Raw genomic sequence first — 20243 nt, 5'->3', positions numbered from 1 at the left:
TTTTTCAAAGAATACTATCAGAATAGCAAACAGTTTGGATCCTGATGAGACACCATGTTCTGTGGCGTCTCATCTGGACTTGTAGCCATGTTCTGTGACATCTCATCTGGATCCAAACTGTTTGCAAAGGCCTTCAAAATTTGGTTCCAGCACTGAAAGAGTTAAATTGTGTAGCAAAGTAACTTCTTTGAAACCACACAAAACACATTTTCCTTAGCCCACTTTTAGTATGATTCTTTATCATAAAACAAGTGCACTATTCTTTGTCATTTGAATGCATAGGCATTCAACCAAATGTTATAAGAATTTCAAATAGATGTTTATTTAGTTGATACGCAATAATTAATCAAACAGTATTTTCAAAGTACTTCAAGTTTTTATGCCCCCGGTAGGGTGGCATATAGCAGTTGAACTGTCCGTCAGTGTGTCAGTATGTGTGTATGTCAGTCAGGCTGTCCGTTCGAATACTTTAATGGCCATAACTTTTTCAATATTGAAGATAGCAACTTGATATTTGGCATGCATGTGCATCTCAGGGGGCTGCACATTTTGAGTGGTGAAAGGTGAAGGTCAAGGTCATCCTTTAAGGTCAAATGTCTAATATAATGGCATCTGTACGTCCGTCCAAAAACTTTAACATTGGCCATAACTTTTTCACTATTGAAGATAGCAACTTCATATTTGGCATGCATGTGTATCTCATGGAGCTGAACATTTTGAGTGGTGAAAGGTCAAGGTCAAGGTCTTCCTGCAAGGTCAAATGTCAAATATAGGCGTCTGTCTGTCTGAAAACTTTAACATTGGCCATAACTTTTTCAATATTGAAGATAGCAACTTGATATTTGGCATGCATGTGTTTCTCATGAAGCTGCATATTTTGAGTGGTGGAACTAGGTCAAGGTCATCCTTCAAGGTCAAAGGTCAAAAAAAATAATTCAAAGCGGCGTTCTCATGAAGCTGCACATTTTGAGTGGTGGAAGTTCAAGGTCAAGGTCATCCTTCAAGGTCAAAGGTCAAACAATTTTTTTATTTTTTTCAAAGCGGCGTTCTCACGAAGCTGCACATTTTGAGTGGTGGAAGTTCAAGGTCAAGGTCATCCTTCAAGGTCAAAGGTCAAAAAAAAATCAAAGCGCGCAATGGGGGGCATTGTGTTTCTGACGAACACATCTCTTGTTTCAAGTAATTCTAGGAAAGCAATTGAAAGTTTTGTACCTGCTTATCATTTTTATTAACAGGTTCACACAGAGGTTCCTGCAATAGGCATCTTTAAGTTGACTCCCCCAGCCTCACAGACTGGTTGCTATAGCATCACAGTGTTTCCATGGAGACTTGCAGTGTGGCCAGGGACACTAGAACCCGTGCAACAGGATTTCAGCAATAGGCTTTCTGCTGGTTAGATTTAGAAGCTTTCCTTATTGAATTGTTTTTGTACGATGTTTACACAAAAGTCTATGACTATTGAATATTCAAAGTCAGTTTAATTCAAGATTTTCAGTCATAAGCTAAAGTCAAAATTCTCACCTTTTCTTCTCCTAGTATTTTGATGGCTTAGCTTCCAATTCCCTTACTTCTTTGTCTGAAGAACATGTAGCATGCGAACAACAAACACAACTTTTATTTATAACTATTCAAAGGTTGAGTTTAAAACAATGGTATAAGTGTCATCGATAAAAAAATGAGTCTTATACTTATGCCATATGCAGCCAGGGTAGCTCCGGACAAGGCTGTGCTGTAATGCAGTCTGGTCCAGAACATCCCTTTCTTCTATACGTTCACACAAGATTTCGTGGTCTCATTAGCCGACAGGTTAACTATTGTGGACTCATATGGCATATGACCCATTTTGCACGCCATGCTGCTCGTATTCAATAAGCAGACACAACAGTTTATCACTGAACTCTCAAAATGTACATATCTGTAGGTCAGAGCCTGTCAGAAGGTTATGTTCAGGTAACACTTTCGTCGAATGAGGTTCCTTCACACCGACCTACTATCAACAGAACCTTTCCACCTGATGGACTGTCCCGGCCACCTGCTCTTCCAGGACAGAGTCACCTAGAATACCTGCAGGTGAGGACAGGGCATTGATAAGAATTTGCATTTAAAAAAACACTAAAATCAGCAATACCCTTCTAAAAAATCTGATATGCCATTACTTGTTCTGGCCCCAATAGGTTATTTGTCAGAAAATAATAATCAAAATGAAATAAGTTGAACACTTACCGTTACAAATTCTGATGGGAGTCAACTTCAAATAACAAATTTTACTTTATAAGACCATATTGCAGACAGGTTTCAGTTATTTGTCACACGGAATGCAGATTTTCTCATTCTATACATGTACCATATTACAACATTTCTATAAACTGTGCTTTAAATGATGATGCTCATTTGCATACGCATTCTGATTGGCTGACTAGTTGGATGTAGAAAAACTTATTCTGCCACCTGTAGATTTTGGCAATGATTTTCACACAGATTTAAAATGGGTGCAATTCTTGTGATTTTGCAATGATGTTAACAATATTGCAGAAAATGATTAAACAATATTCACAACATTTTTTGTCGAACTTTCCATGATTAATTAAAAACTGGCTACCAGAGGCGTCAAAGTTCAGGATTATGCCTGAAATCAGGATTTTGGCCCGTAAGGACCAATTTTCATTTTGATTGAAATCAGAGGATTTTTTTCTGTAATTTTAAGATTATTGTCACAAAATGTCATCTTAAACACAAATTATTTTACTTTGAAATAATGTAAACAAAGTTATATACAATAGTAAACAAAGATATATGAATTATTAACCCTTTTTTGCTCTGGCCCCAAAACGATAGGCCTATTTTCAGGATTTTAGATTTTGGCCAATTGACACCCCTGGCTACACATGTATTCACTTTTTCAATGTAAAATTCACATTATATGATTTTTACACAGCTTGCTAAATATAAATGCATGTTTTCTTGTTTGGTTTGTCTAAGTCTGATTGTCATCTGGTTGATGGGGAATGAATCATGCTGAACCCATTTTTTTTGTAATATTGAAACAGCAGAAGCAATTCTAAGGTTTCAGTTAATATGCCTTACAGTGTGCAATCTTGAAGGAAATTCAAATATAATGTCTGGTACACTGCAACAATGAAATTAAAACAAATCAGTTTCAAATATAATATAGTACCATGTGCATATATTTTACATGAAGAACATTAAATGATAACATACAAAATCCAAAACAGAAACACTTATAAAGTTTCATTACATTTGCGTTAATTGCAAAACAAATCAGATTTATTGAGAAAATATCATGCGTTTTATGCCCCAGAAGGAGGGCATATAGTGATGGGACGGCCTGTCTGTCTGTCCGTCTGTCCTTCCGTCACACTTTGCATTTAGGTTTCACGTTTAGGTTTTGAAAAATGATCATAACTTCTATGTCCCTTCACATAGCAACTTGATATTTGGTATGCATGTGTATCTCATGGAGCTGCACATTTTGAGTGGTGAAAGGTCAATGTCAAGGTCATCCTTCAAGGTCAAAGAACATGTATCAAAGCGGTGCAGTAGGGGGCATTGTGTTTCTGACAAAAATATCTCTTGTTTTTTTAATGCTTATTTCTAAACTGGTAAATAAAAAGCATACTTGTATTCTGTGAAACTAAAATTAAAAGTAACTTATTATATTTTAATATCCAAGCATCCATTCTGGAAAATCAAGTCCACCATATTGTGTACCCAACAAGGCAATTATTGTCTGCCTTATATTAAAATATCATATTAATGATTAATGAAATTATAATCTGACTTATTAAGAGATATCCCATCTTGGAAAAATATGTTTTTTTTAGAGATATTTTCAGGTAAATCAAACCATCCTTGTATATAAATTTCTCAATCAGGAAATGATAATCTACATTATTTTGAGATATCTCCTTAACAAATCATAGTCCACTTTAGAACATGTTTCAAACCATGTAACTATTGTTGCCAATTCTCTCTCTGTCTTCTCAGAACATGTTGCAAACCATGTTACTATTGTAACCAATCCCCTCACTGTCTTCTCAGAATGTGTTGCAAACCATGTTACTATTGTTACCAATCCCCACACTGTCTTCTCAGAATGTGTTGCAAATCATGTTACTATTGTTGCCAATTCTCTCTCTGTCTTCTCAGAATGTGTTGCAAACCATGTTACTATTGTTGCCAATTCTCTCTCTGTCTTCTCAGAATGTGTTGCAAATCATGTTACTGTTGTTGCCAATTCTCTCTCTGTCTTCTCAGAACGTGTTGCAAACCATGTTACTATTGTTGCCAATCCTCTCTCTGTCTTCTCAGAATGTGTTGCAAACCATGTTACTATTGTTGCCAATCCTCTATGTCTTCTCAGAATGTGTTGCAAACCATGTTACTATTGTTGCCAATTCTCTCTGTCTTCTCAGAACGTGTTGCAAACCATGTAACTATTGTTGCCAATTCTCTCTCTGTCTTCTCAGAATGTGTTGCAAATCATGTTACTATTGTTGCCAATTCTCTCTCTGTCTTCTCAGAATGTGTTGCAAACCATGTTACTATTGTTGCCAATCCTCTCTCTGTCTTCTCAGAACGTGTTGCAAACCATGTTACTATTGTTACTAATCCCCTCACTGTCTTCTCAAAATGTGTTGCAAACCATGTTACTATTGTTGCCAATTAGGGCTGTAACGATACATTCGAATTACTTGAATACGGCTGTGGACGAATCGTATTTGTTATTTGCCACCTCCCACACCGAATATTTGACGAATACAAACAACGTGGATTCGAGTTTGAAAGTTTAATCATCTCATCTTACCTTACAAATGAAGATTCATAAATAAACCCCTATATTTAAATGTTCTTTCCCTTATTCCGGCGTTTTTCATCATGTTTATCCCACCCACTATGTTACCCAGTGAGAATATCAAAAAAAATGGCGGGCACCGGTTGAATATTTGAGTTGTGGTCAGTATTTATGGGGTAATGAAAACTATTTCTTGTTCAATACTTTTTCTATTGTCACACTGTTTCTATTCAATATATCAACATACATGTATGTCAGATAGGACTGATAGGTGACATTGAAATATCATCTACATCACCTATCTGGCATATGCTCATTAAAAAAATGTGAATAGGGTACTGTCACTAATGTGTCAACTGTTGACTCATAATTGTTTTACTCAAGGATTTTATTGGTACTAGTCATGTTTTCAAAACGGTGTTCAAAGTTTAAGCAGTTCTAGTCAGTGTTTTGTGCTTTCAAAGTGTTATATTTCATATTTTCAGTATGCAATGATACTCAATCAAAATTTTGACAAAAACTCATAGTTTGAACTTTCATACTATATAATGTCATGTCAAGTTGTCAGTATTACTTTTGTTCATTGAAATTCATATTTGCAAATAAATATTTGTATTCGCAACCCTGTATTCGTGATGCGTATCGTATTCATCACCTAGTGTATTCGTTACAGCCCTATTGCCAATCCTCTCTCTGTCTTCTGTGAATGTGTTGCAAACCATGTTACTATTGTTGCCAATTCTCTCTGTCTTCTCAGAATGTGTTGCAAACCATGTTACTATTGTTGCCAATCCTCTTTCTGTCTTCTCAGAATGTGTTGCAAACCATGTTACTATTGTTGCCAATCCTCTCTCTGTCTTCTCAGAATGTGTTGCAAACTGTTACTATTGTTGCCAATCCTCTCCGTCTTCTTATAATGTGTTGCAAACCATGTTACTATTGTTGCCAATCCTCTCTCTGTCTTCTCAGAACGTGTTGCAAACCATGTTACTATTGTTGCCAATCCTCTCTCTGTCTTCTCAGAACGTGTTGCAAACCATTTTACTATTGTAACAAATCCCCTCACTGTCTTCTCAGAATGTGTTGCAAACCATGTTACTATTGTTACCAATCCTCTCACTTTCTTCTCAGAATGTGTTGCAAGCCATGTAACTATTGTTACTAATCCCCTAACTGTCTTCTCAGAACGTGTTGAAAACCATGTAACTATTGTTACCAATCCCCAGTGTTACAAATCCCCTCATTGTCCTCTCACAACGTGTTGCAAACCATGATACTAGTGTTACAAATCCCCTCACTATCTTCTAAGAAAGTGTTGCAAACCATTTTACTATTGTTACCAATCCCCTCACTGTCTTCTCAGAAAGTGTTGCAAACCATGTATTTAGTGTTACCAATCCCCTCACTGTATTCTCAGAACGTGTTGCAAACCATGTAACTATTATTACCAATCCCCTCACTGTTTTCTCAGAATGTGTTACAAACCATGTTACTATTGTTACTAATCCCCTCACTGTCTTCTCAGAATGTGTTGCAAACCATGTTACTATTGTTATGCCCCCCTTCGAAGAAGAGGGGGTATATTGCTTTGCTAATGTCGGTCTGTTGGTATGTCGGTCTGTCTGTCCGTCCACCAGGTGGTTGTCAGATGATAACTCAAGAACGCTTGGGCCTAGGATCATGAAACTTCATAGGTACATTGATCATGACGCGCAGATGACCCCTATTGATTTTGAGGTCACTAGGTCAAAGGTCAAGGTCACGGTGACTCGAAATAGTAAAATGGTTTTTGAATGATAACTCAAGAATGCATACACGGCCAACAGGGCACACTCTGAACAATATAACTGAAGCAACTGGTCTGTAATCCTAAATCTATAATTATCAGTCCAATGAAACATCATCCTTTTAGTAAAATACAGTGGATCAGTAAAAATATTATCAGAATATGAGATTTTTTGTATATTTTGTATATTTATGCCCCCCTTCGAAGAAGAGGGGGTATATTGCTTTGCTCATGTCGGTTGGTCGGTTGGTCGGTCGGTCAGTCCATCAGGTGGTTTCCGGATGATAACTCAAGAACGCTTGGGGCTAGGATCATGAAACTTCATAGGTACATTGATCATGACTCGCAGATGACCCCTATTGATTTTGAGGTCACTAGGTCAAAGGTCAAGGTCACAGGTGAAGGTCACAGTTACTGGAAATTGGCATTTTAAGGATTTAGCATGGTTCAAACAAGGGAAACAACTACCGTTTATGCATGTCCTTTTTATTACAGCATTTGCCTCCCTTTAATTCATTTAAAATCTCATTTTACAGCAGAGATTCCAAATCTGACCTGTAAATGAGCCCCATATTTACTGCCAGTGCTAGGTTACCTTTTCCCATTTGATCATTCTTAAGTATTGGTATTGTAATGCTGCTGCTACTGCTACTGCTACTTCTGCTTCTACTTCTACTTCTACTACTACTACTACTACTACTACTACTACTACTACTACTACTACTACCACTACTACTACTACTCCTCCTCCTCCTCCTCCTCCACCACCTCCTCCTCCACCACCACCACCGCCGCCACCGCCGCCGCCACCACCACCACCATCATGACTCGCAGATGACCCCTATTGATTTTCAGGTCACTATTTCAAAGGTCAAGGTCACAGTGACCCGAAATAGTAAAATGGTTTCCGGATGAAAATCCAAACACGCTTATGCCTAGGATCATAAAACTTCGTAGGTAGATTGATAATGGCTGGCAGATGACCCCTATTGATTTTCAGGTCACTAGGTCAAAGGTCACGGTCACAGTCGTCGAAATTCGCACTAGTCCGACAGCAAAACACTAGTATTTTTTCTTTCGGGCTTGTAGGAAATCCAATATTACAAGCCTGACGTACTTGTACAATTCATTAAACAGAAAATGAGTTCCACTTTCATTTTCAATATTTGTAAACAAAGTTTTGAGCCGCTTAAATCAACAGCCGCTTATGTTTTAACACACTGCGCACACGTGCTGGGCAATCAGCCGATAATTGGATTACTGCGCATAAAGCACATGGTTTTGTGGCTCCCGGATGACTATTATGTAAAATAAATGTTTTGCGTTGCGTTCGGGACACAGAGAGTAATGGCCTAACAGTTGTCATTCAAGTATGTCGTTGAGGAATGCGAATCTGAGGTAACTGTGATTGAAGCATTTGTCAACTGGCTTTTTGTAGAATAACCTGGCACTTAATTGCTTATATATCTTCTGGTGGTTCAGGTTTGCTCTCTCTTTCACATGGATATATGGGATACATTTCTGCTAATTTTTTACCTAAACTTTATGTATATATTTATAATTGTGATTTGATTGAAATCCGTGTGTGAAATTAATTTCTTCTTATTTCAGGATCCGAAAGAGGCTGGCTCAGATGACGAGGTAGCTCACTTGGATGAGGATGAAATTAAAAAGAGATTTGTATTGTATTCTAAAGATTGAATAAATGAATGCTTCTTTGGATGTTTTATGTTATGTTTATCTGCATTTTGTACAAAAATGTTTGGGCTAGTAAAATCTGACTGGGGCTTGTTCAAATTCCCATAGTACTAGCCCGACTTGCTTGTAGATTTAAATCTGAATTTCAATGACTTCGGTCACCCGAAATATTAAAATGGTTTCCGGATGATAACTCAAGAACGCTTATGGCTAGGATCATGAAACTTCATAGGTACATTTATCATGACTGGCAGATGACCCCTATTGATTTTCAGGTCACTAGGTCAAAGGTCAAGGTCACAGTGACAAAAAACATATTCACACAATGGCTGTCACTACAACGGAGAGCCCATATGGGGGGCATGCATGTTTTACAAACAGCCCTTGTTATAAATCCTCTCTCTGTCTTCTCAGAACGTGTTGCAAACCAGCGAGCAGTACAGGAAGCTTTCTGACCAGCTGCTTTCTGTGCTGTTGATGGCTGTTAAGACTCGAGTCCATAATCATGTACCGTTGAAGCGTCAAACGGTAATTAATGGTAAGTTGGTACCGAGTTATTTTTATTTATAGTTAATGGTTAGTTTCTAATAAATACTTTTAGTTTGTATTAAATTGTCAGTTGCTACTTATTCTTTTGATGCTTCTCTTAACATTAAGGATTTCTTTAGTGTTTTGTATAAGAATCTTTATAAGGTATAGTATATAATTCAGTGTGTTTCTACTTAAATGTCCTTTGGCCATGATACATTGTATTTATACCCCCATTACCATTGGTAATGGGGCCTATATAGGAGTCACTTTGTCGGTCTGTCCCGAAATCTTGTCTGGGCAATAACTATGTTGTTCATTATGAGATTTTAAAATCATTTTGCGCATTTGTTCACCATCATTGGAAGGTGTGTCGCGCGAAAGAATTACGTCGATATCTCAAAGGTAAAGGTCACACTTTGAGTTCAAAGGTCAAAAATAACCTTAAATGAGCTTGTCTGGGCCAGTACTTTGTCATTTATGTTGAGATTTTAAAATCATTTGGCAAATTTGTTCACCATCATTGGACGGTGTGCCGCGCGAAAGAATTACGTCAATATCTCCAAGGTCAATGTCACACTTTGAGTTCAAAGGTCAAAAATGGCCATAAATGAGCTTGTCTGGGCCATAACTATGTTGTTCATGGTGAGATTTTAAAATTATTTGGCACATTTGTTCACCATCATTGGATGGTGTGTCCTGCAAAAGAATTATGTTGATATCTCCAAGGTCAAGGTCGCACTTTGAGTTCAAAGGTCAAAAAAAGGCCATAAATGAGCTTGTCTGGGCCATTACTATGTGGTTCATCGTGAGATTTTAAAATCATTTGGCACATTCGTTCACCATCACTGGACAGTGTGTTGCGCGAAAGAATTAAGTTGATATCTCCAAGGTCAAGGTCACACTTTGAGTTCAAAGGTAAAAATTGGCCATAAATGAGCTTGTCCGGGCCATAACTATGTCGTTCATTGTGAGATTTTTAAATCATTTGGCACATTTGTTAATCATCATTGGATGGTGTGTCGCGCGAAAGAATTACGTCGATATCTCCAAGGTCACGGTCACACTGAGTTCAAAGGTCAAAAATGGCCATAAATGAGCATGTCTGGGCCATAAATATGTCGTTCATTGTGAGATTTTAAAATCATTGTTCACCATCATTGGACGGTGTGTCACACGAAAGAATTATGACGATATCTCCAAGGCCAAAGTCACACTTTGAGTTCAAAGGTCAAAAATGGCCATAAATGATAATGGCATAATAATTCTTAAAAATCGCCATAAATTAGATTATCTTGTTTTGTGAAGTAGTCTGTGTCAATGCATCATGTGGGGGTATACATCATGTCTGTGACAAAGCTTTAGTTTTGCCGTGTTTGTGTGTTGTTTTTTTGTGTGTGGGATATTTAATGTCAGACTCTCTTGTTTGTACATGATGGAATTTCGAAATAAATTGCTAAAATCGTCATAATAAGATGACATGTTGCATGCAAAAACTATGTTGCTCTTGTAAAAATCAACGTTACAGTGGAAGTTTTTTGCTAATTCATTGTATTTGTATCATCAAAGTATGTTTGCTCTAATGATATCTCAGCCCAGTTTGAAAATGGCTCTGGTCCATTGAAACATTTTGCTGCCATGACGCATAAGGCGTGGTAGTTGCTGTATATTCAAGTGTTACAGTGCATTTTGTCAAGGTTTTACTATTTTTTTATTGTCTAAGGTTTGATTGTCCTTTGTTTTAAGCTACATATCCTTTAGGCACCTGGTTGATTTTTGCAGCGAAACGCTGTAGCGTATTGAAACGTATACAATTTTTCTCTTATAAGAACCGGGGCTTTTTAAAAGGTAACACCTACAGCATTGTTAAACGTGCACGTTTTAAAAAAATTTCAATACTGTAACGGATTTTCTCGTTTTTTAGCTCTCCTGAGCACAACGTGCTCATGGTGAGCTTTTGTTATCGCCTTTTGTCTGTCGTGCGTTGTGCGACGTCAACATTTGCCTTGTGAACACTTTAGAGGCCACATTTATTGTCCGATTCTCATGAAACTTGGTCAGAACATTTGTCCCATTGATACCTCAACAGAGTTCGAAACTGGGTCAAAAACTATGTCAACAAAATTAAAAACCTTGTGAACACTGTAAAAGTCACATTTGATGCCCAATCTTCATGTAACTTTGTCAAAATGTTTGTCTCAATAATATGTTGGTCGAGTTCAAAAATGGTTCCGGTCCGTTGAAAAACATGGCCGTCGGGGGTGGGGCAGTATTCCTAATATGGCTATAGAGAAACCTTGTGAACACTCAGTCACAATTATTGCCCAATCATCATGAAACTTTGTCAAAACATTGGTTTAATTGATATTTCGGACGAGTGCGAAAATGGTCCAGATTGGTAAAAAAACATGGCCGCCAGGGGGCGGGGCAGTTTTCTCTTTATGTACATGTGAACACTCTTTAAGTCACATTTTTGGTCCAATGTTCATAAAATTTGGTCAGAACATGTTTTTTCTGGATATGACGCTTGAGTTTGAAAATGGTTCGGATCGGTAAAAAAGCATGGCCGCTGAGGGGAGGGGGTAATTTTCCTTATATTTAAATATTAAAAACAGCTTGTGAACTCTCCAGTTTAGCATGTCAAGGGAAGTAACTGCAAAATGGCTTTTGAAAAATTATGTTCCATTGACAGAGTTGTCTCCCTTTTTAAATTTTTTTGTTTTAAGCACAAGAAGATTAAGTGGAATTAATTATAAATGATAGTTTTACATTCTGGAAGATAGCAAGCTTTTGAATATGTTTTTTATTGGTTGATGATTCTGTACAATGTGGCATTCTTTTGTCAAATGATTAAACTTAAAACTTGCTTGAAACTTGCCAATTTGATGAAACGCCTATTTATATAATTATATTCAATGGCGTTGTACAAAACATATAAATATACGTACAATTGATAAAAAAAGAGTGATTGATACTATTATGCAGCATTAATTAAAGAATTAATAATCTAAAAATGTGTGACATGAATAAAAAATGCTGTAAGCAATAAAACAATACCGGCTACAATATTAAAACACAGGAAAAATAAATCATTGTGTAATAAATTGATATAACTAGGGTTAAGACAATAATTATAATGATACTATGAGCAAAGTTTTGGCAACATAAAGACACTGTTTATCATTAACTAAAAGGATACGTGAAAGGATATTTCTGCACTCTGGCTGTCGGATCCCACAGCTACCGGTCGCCTGTCACCCTTACGGACACTTCTTTTGGGTTTTTACCTTATTTGAACTATTGTGACTTCAAGTCATGAATAGACTGACCAAGTGTGACTACAAGTCATGACTTGAAAGTTAAAATTTCAGTGTGACTATAAGACACAACAAGAGGGACTAAGCGTGACTAAAAGACCGCTGGATGATGTCATTCAATCATTGAGCAAAGAAGTCCTAATGATTTTTGGTTGCAAGTCACTTGTACAAGAAATATCCTTTTCGAGCAAAGAAGCCTGCACAATTCTTTAATTTCTTGGTCCTCCGAGTCATGGTTGTTGAACAAATAAGCCCGTACAACTGAGTCTCGATTGGTTTTGAAATCACAGGTATTCAAATTGAAATAGGTTGTAAAAGTCTCTGAAGAGAAATGTTTTCAAATTCCTTTTGAAAATGTCTTTTGAGACAGAAGTTTGAATGCTTGATGGTAGGTCATTCCACAGTTTCGGACCAACAACTCAGAAACTCCCGTCCATGAAAGTTTTTCTCTTTCTGCGTTTCACATAACATCCGTCATACGAGACGGTAGATCTTGGTACTTTTTCTTTTAAAAGTTCTGTAAGGTATTTTGGCACGTGGCCAACAGAACAATTATACATGAAGGTCAGTAATTTGAATGTTATCCTAGCCTTTACTGGTAGCCAGTGTAGTTCATACAAAGCATCTTTTGAACTGTCATATTTCTATCGGCCGAGTACCAATTTGGCACACATGTTTTGGATACGTTGCATTTTGTTTATTTTGCATTGAGCTGTTCCATACAAGATGAGATTACAATAATCCAGATGGGAAATTACCAAAGACAAAACGAGTATTTCTGTTGCTTCTTTTGTTAAGAATTTCTTTATGTTTTTTATTTTAAGGTAGTTATACATGGCTGTACGGCACTTAATTGTGATGTGTTCTTAAAAAATTTAGTGTTTCGTGTTTCGATTAAAGCGAGACTATACAATTTTTATATGTGTTAAATTGTAATATTTTGATAAATACATGTTACAATAACACAAAATAGGCAAGACATTGAAGACGAATTTCATAAAATGCAGCAAAGACAAATTAGCGCCCGAGCCGATGGTGACAAAAAGATATTTCGTACATATTTTCCTACAATAACCGAAGAATTCATCTTTTTATTAGGATCGGAGTTAGTGTTCATGTGTCGTATGAATTAAGATTCACATCGTACATGCATGATATACATTCTGGCGAATTCGACTGTACAGACATTTTCGATTTCAGAATTAAATATCTGGCTTATTTTGCATTTTTCGACACATGTTCTTCTTAACTTTTATTTTAAATTATATTGAAATGTATGACCTTGTTAACACTCTAGAGGTTACATTTATTTTCCGATCATCATGAAACTTGGTCTGAAGATTTGTCCCAATGATATCTTGGATGAGTTTGAAAATGGTTTTTGTTGCTTTAAAAACATGGCTACCAGGGGCGGGGCATTTTTCCTTATATGGCTATATATGGCTTTAGTAAAACCTTGTTAACACTCTAGAGGCCACATTTATTGTCCAATATTCATGAAATTTTGGTCTAAGATTGAAGATTGGTCTAAATGATATCTTGGGTGAGTTCGAAAATAATTATGTTTGCTTGAAAAACATGGGGCGGGGCATTTTTCCTTATACGGCTATAGTAAAATCTTGTTAACACTCTAGAGGCCACATTTACTGTCCGATTTCAATGAAACTTGGTCAGAAGATTCATCTTGATATTATCTTGGAAGCGTTGGTTGAAAAACATGGCTGCCAGGGGGCGGGGCATTTTTCCTTATAAGGCTAAAGTATTACCTTGTTAATACTCTAGAGGTTTATTTTCTGATCTTCATAAAACTTGGTCAGAAGATTTGTCCCAATAATAACTTGTTATCTCAGGTGAGCGACTTTGGGCCTTTCAGGCCCTCTTGTTTAAATACATTTCACGGTTCACAACGAAAATCAGGCGTAAAATACGTTTTTACCCGTCACAGTTGTTTATCGTCAAAAAATTATCTGCTTGAATACATTATAATTTGTTTTAGAAGGGGATGCCCCATAGCAGTTTCTACCGTTTTTTTTATGCTTTTATACAACTGAAAAATGAAGTGCATGAGAATACTAAGAAGAACTGTATGGTATTTTACAAACTTTGTCAATAGCAAATAAACCTCTGTAACGTATAAAAACGTTTTTTGTAAATATCAATACAGATCAATAAACAATATACTAGTAACACATGATCTGTTGTATGATTTGATCTTTTTTGCCAAAACGTTGTCATATAAACATTCGAAATGCAGAACTTTCTTAAGTTTATACCACAAACATGACAGAAAATCATTCTTTTCAAAATAACACTCATTTGCTTTTTTAAGATGAATTTTGAGGATTTAAATATTTGTTGATTTTAACTCTCAATTATTAACCATAAATGGTCGAAACTTTATTTGACAAGTTTATAGTCAACAGACTGTATATTGAACATTCGAACGTCGCAGTCTTATTTTAATTTTTGTCTTTGATTGAGTTTCAGTTTATTTACAAAGATTGATTATACAGAGGCTTCGGAGCTGGGGCGGAAGGGACGGCAGCCGCCGCCCCAATATTTTTGGAAAAATTGAAATTTCAGCAAAGACCTTTTTTCATTTTTTGAAGATGCTGCGAAGCAACTCGTCTAAGTTATCATACCATGAAAAAATTCTTCAAAAGGGCGACATATGTAAAAGACCGAGCCAGTCCGATTGAGATAGCTCGATTTTTAGCTCGACTATTATATATATTAGCTCGACTATTATATATGAAATATAAATAGTGGAGCTATCCTACTCACCCCGGCGTCTGCGTTAGCGTCTGTGTAGCGTCTGCGTTAGCATTAGTGTGCAAATGTTAAAGTTTTCGTACTACCCCAAATATTTTATTTGTCCCTTGACATATTGCTTTCATATTTTGCATACTTGTTTACCAACATGACCCCAACCTATAAACAAGAGCAGACAACTCTATCAAGCATTTTGTCATAATTATGGCCCCTTTTCCACTTAGAATATGCAGCAAATGTTAAAGTTTGTGTACTACCCCAACTATTTTCAATGTCCCTTGACATATTGCTTTCATATTTTGCATACTTGTTAACCATCATGACCCCAACCTATAAACAAGAGCAGACCAATGTATCAAGCATTTTGACATAATAAGGCCCCCTCTTACACTAAGATAATTGAACATTTTGCTTAAATTGACATAACTTCTTTATTTATGATCACATTTTATTATTACTTTGACAAAACAACACTTACCTGAATACCACAATGGATTCTACCCAAACAATACCTTACGCCTCTACCCAGAATCCCTCCCCCCAACCTCCCACCCCCCCCCCAATTTTTTTTTTAAACATCATCTAATAAATTACCACACCCAACATTATACCCCCTCTCACCCCCCCCCCTACCCCCCACCCCCCCCCCACCCCAAAAATTTATTTTTTTTTAAACATCATCTAATAAATTACCCCACCCCACATTAAACCTCCCTCTCAACCCCCAACCCCCCCCCCCCCCCAAAAAAAAATAAATAATTTTTGTTCCTTTTTTTTTTTTTTAAGATTGTCTTATAAATTATTGAATATGAACAATTTCCCAATGATGGCTTACGTTATACTGTCAAGCACTCGAATAATCGAGTGCGCTGTCCTCTGACATCTCTTGTTCTAATCAGCATACCTCGCTGATCATCATTGATAAAGGGAAAGGAAGCTGAGCTATAAATAGGACGGCATATTCTGGGAAAAAGATTTTATAATAGTTTGAAAACATTAATTTTAAATCAGTTATACATGTATTTAATCCATTATATGTTTATAGATCAATGAAGCAACCATGCATTTTCTGTATTGTTTTTTACATTTGTCGTGATTTTGTAAATAAATTGCAAATGAAAACGTGTATAATTAACATTTTAAACACGATCATGAGTGTAAAGAAAATGAATTATTTAGAACCTGCCATTTGTAAACGTTAAAGCGAATATGGTATATAAACAACATAATAGCGATACGATATCTATGAAACTCGCTTTTATGCGTGCTTTCTCATTTTGCATATTTAATAAACTTTTCAAACAGAAATTTCAGAGCCACATCAGTGCACATACTATGTTTGATAATTCATTCGTTTGTTGGATATTGTTTGCTGCTTTAAACACATATTAGGTCATATCGCGGAGATTTAGTTAACCTTACCATGTGTTCAGGGATTCACGTATTCAAGTGCTCTTATGACTATGTGCTCATACCTACTTTCGGGAATCATCATAAAAGTATTGTCGTACTTAACGAACAAACATGCCCAAGCTTATTGAATTAGAGAAAAAACAATAATCAAAAGAGAAAAAATTATATTTTCATGGGCATGTGAAATCACATCCATACTTAATTATCATTAACTTAGGAAAGGAAACAAGGAAATATAAAGTTTGGTATGATATACTTGTGAAATGTAAGAGCATGGTGTAATTAAAGAGCATGTCAAGTTTTGAATATATCTGCTGAAACGTAATGTTATAACCCACAAATGTTTTACTGTAACAGACGTTTTTAAAGATAAGTTGTACAAAAAATACACGTCGAATATTTTTTAAAGATATTTCTTGTTATATTTGATCAAGAATGTTATCCGCCTCCCAGATTCGCTGAATGGGTCAAGTTCCCCACGAGTACTACTTCCCCGTACCCCCAAATGTTTTTTCGTACCCAAATTTATTTTCATACCCAAATTTATTTTCATACCCAAATTTATTTTCATACCCCTTTTTTTTTCGTAACCAAATTTTTGTTTGTACCCAATATTTTTTTGGGCATAATTTTTGTACCCAAAATTTTTGTACACATTTTTTTTCTTACCCAAAATTTTCGTACTCACATACACAATTGTGGTGATGTAGATAAAATTAAATTGATGCTTTTAAATCCATCCTTTTCAAAAGCATCATCACACCAGTACTGTCAGTACTTTGATTTTAATTCCAGTAACCTTATATTTGTAAATATCTTTACCATGAAGCAATTTAATTACGCTTTCGCGGTTATGACACATGTATTGTTGATTGTCATCACCCGCCCGTGGTAATGTACATGTCAATTATGTTGTTAATTGATTGGTCTCTTGTATAACGATAATCCCTTTATTTTTTGGTAATTAAACCTTGGAATCTTTAGTTGTCGGTATGATCTAATACCTTGCTTCGTTTATTTAATATATAGGAAAGTATGACATGAAACAAATATGCTGATATCCAGTAGTCCTTAATTATCACAAAATTAAAGATACCTCAAGATACCTGAATTAATTGTATTAACTCAAAGTAAATCGATAATTTAAAAAAAACTTATTTAATGTTTTTTTACCACTTTTTTTTTGTTTCATTCCAATAATTATGTCTAGTCCAAACCAACCAACGAATTTCAATTTTCCAAAACGGAATTTCGGGAAAAAATCCAGAAAAACGTTCTTTCAACCCACATGATCCCTATTGTTGTGTCGCCTGCTACAAAGTGCAAACTGCGACTTATAGAGATCACTTCTCCATCGTCTGTCTGTCTGTCACAACTTTTGTCATTCAGAATATGCCTGCAATAGACGTGTATAAGGTCAGGTATCGGGCATAAAAACGCACCAGAATGCGCCATTTGATGCTAAAAAATTTCAAAAAAAATCAATGGGAGGGGGATACACCCTCCCATACCCACCCACTCCACCGCCCCAATGTCAATTTGCATCCGACGCCCCTGTGATAATTGTATTTTTTAAGAAAAAAGTTTCAGGGTTCCTACGGGTAATAGGGGTCAGGTTTTGAAACAACGAAATTTATATGCGTTCTATAACGTTGTAGTCATTCACTGTAAAAATTGCCCTGGTTTTGAGGAGAGAAAAAACGTGTACATTCTTATACATTACAGCTGGGTGTGCAAAGGATATAAAGCTTCTGAACACAACACATTCTACATGTTGCATGCCATTTTTGCCAATCTTTTACAGAATAATTATCTGCAAGTGCCACAGCAAGTTGTCAAGGTTACATGTACATTGTTTAAAATGACATATAACAGCTCCTCCTACATTTTGCATTAGATCTTCATCAAACTTTTACAGAATACTTATCTCATAAGTGTTACAGCATTATTGTCAAGGTTATGCAATTGAGCATTTTTTTAAGGAATTTTTACCCTTTGTTTAATATAACATACAGTGCCATGCCCTTTAAAATACAGTTTTACTACTATGCATCAGTTGAAAAGGCTGACAGCTTGTTATTTTAATACAAAGCTGCAGAATGGAACAATGGAATGTTAAGTTTGGAAGCATATGCATTTAAATAAGAACTGTTTTTACTTCTTGTTACTGTTCTGTTGTGTGTGACAGCAGTTTCAGTGTGTCTCAAATTTAAACAAAACAACATTTGTTTCAGACAGTTCAGTTGACAGCACTGTTGAGCAGAATTCCAATGGCTGCAATTCACTGGACATGCCTGATACCTGCATGAAGTCCGAAGCAAGAATTGCCATACTGTTTTCAGGTGGCATTGATTCCACAGTGATAGCGGCATTGGCAGACAGGTAAGTCTTCTAGCGGTCACTTAATCATACCAACCAAGTAGGAGGTTGCAATGACATAGTTGATATGGTATTCACCTAGGGATCAAGAGGTCCAAGGTTTGAGCACCTCTATGGATAAATTCTTAAGATCATCTCTGAAGATACCAATAACTTGTTCAACCCCCCCCCCCACCTCCAAAATAAAGCTTAAGGTCTAAACATATTAATAGGTATAAACTAATCAATTATGTTTACCTAAAAAAAAGTGTTATAAATGATACTGACAGCTTGGACTCAATTGTTTTTCAGGAATATTTGATTTAAACATTTTAAAGGTTTTACAAAAATCATTTGCATAGTAAAACAAAATTGGCAAAAGTTAAAAAGTGAAAGTTCACCATATTTCATTGATGTTGTTGTTTTTTTGTGTTTTTTTGGGGGGGGGGGGTCTAAGTATGCCTGTTTATAAATATAAAAGAACAATTGAGATAGGGCTTCTTAAATTGCCTAAGAGAATTGGATCGACTACAACCATGTACTGTCTATGTGTCAACGAAAAGTGCTGCCCTTGTTTCTCTCAGACACACTTCAAAATCACCATTTTTGAAGCTGTCCGTGTAAGGAGTTGCAGCTTTATTTCGGGTACACACCTTTTGTAAGCTATATATGTACTGGGAAGTGAACATGTACCCCCAATGATAGAATTTTGTGACTTTGATGCTCATCCTGCCCTCATCACATGTACATTTGGTGGGATGTCATTTCAATGATTTGCTGCGCCATTCTTCCCAACCTGTGTCAAGGTAAGCAATTGTCTCTGACTGACATAAGCATTTAAATTGCTTAGTTTGGTTGGACAGACCAGGAAGTGTAAGTAAACTGAACATCTTTATAAGACTGAATGATGTATTAAATAACCCAAAACTCCCCCCCCCCCCCCCCCCCCCCCCCGATAAAAAATAAGAAAGAAATACTTGTTTGACTTGCAACTAAAAATAATGCTGTAAATAAATACCCTTAAACAACTTGATAGCTTGCTATTTCCAGATGTGTTCCCATCAGAGAGCCTATAGACCTTCTAAACGTGGCTTTTGAACAGATTCCAAAAGAGCAAGATAAGAGAAGAAAAAGGTTTGATCCGGGTTTGTTCAGCATCCCAGTTTAAAAAAAACAACTATTTTTACAGTTTTTAAGTAGCTGTCTTCTTAATATCCCAACGACCAGATTCAATAGAAATTGAATGGAACTGTTAGTTAAAAATGGGCCATGATCTGTGAAAAGTGGGTTTAATGCATGTGTGTAAGTGTCATCCATGATTAGCCTGTGCAGTCCGCACAGGCTAATCAGGGATGACACTTTCTGTCTGTATGGTATTTTTCGTTGAAAGGAAGTCTCTTCTTTGCAAAATCAAGTTTAGGAGGAAAGTGTCCTCCTTGATAAGCTTGTTCAGAATGCACATGCTAATCTGGAACGACTGTTTACGCACATGCATTAAACCCCTTTTTTTCAAAGAAAGGCCCAAATTAATGTTTGGTTTGCATTTGTTCACCAGTCA

At 36.2% G+C, this 20243-nt stretch overlaps 1 protein-coding gene across 3 annotated transcripts in view; it reads left to right on the top strand.

The window, feature by feature from the left end:
- LOC127878038 (asparagine synthetase domain-containing protein 1-like) overlaps window positions 1-20243 on the top strand; it is a 35570-nt gene that overhangs the window by 6507 nt on the left and 8820 nt on the right. For 2 of the 3 annotated variants that reach the window (XR_008048720.1, XM_052424431.1), the window contains exons 5-10: window positions 1236-1392; window positions 1922-2070; window positions 8211-8240; window positions 8712-8835; window positions 18562-18709; window positions 19736-19819. Coding sequence is in view for 2 of the 3 variants with exons in the window: in XM_052424431.1 (XP_052280391.1) it covers window positions 1236-1392; window positions 1922-2070; window positions 8211-8240; window positions 8712-8835; window positions 18562-18709; window positions 19736-19819 (692 nt within the window). In the remaining variant the exon portion in view is untranslated. The remainder of the gene's footprint in view (window positions 1-1235; window positions 1393-1921; window positions 2071-8210; window positions 8241-8711; window positions 8836-18561; window positions 18710-19735; window positions 19820-20243) is intronic. The other variant, XM_052424432.1, reaches the window with a different exon arrangement.

This window comes from Dreissena polymorpha, chromosome 4 (assembly GCF_020536995.1).
Source record: "Dreissena polymorpha isolate Duluth1 chromosome 4, UMN_Dpol_1.0, whole genome shotgun sequence".
In the NCBI taxonomy this organism is placed as follows: Eukaryota; Metazoa; Mollusca; class Bivalvia; order Myida; family Dreissenidae; genus Dreissena; species Dreissena polymorpha.
This window is presented reverse-complemented; position numbering and strand designations above follow the sequence as displayed.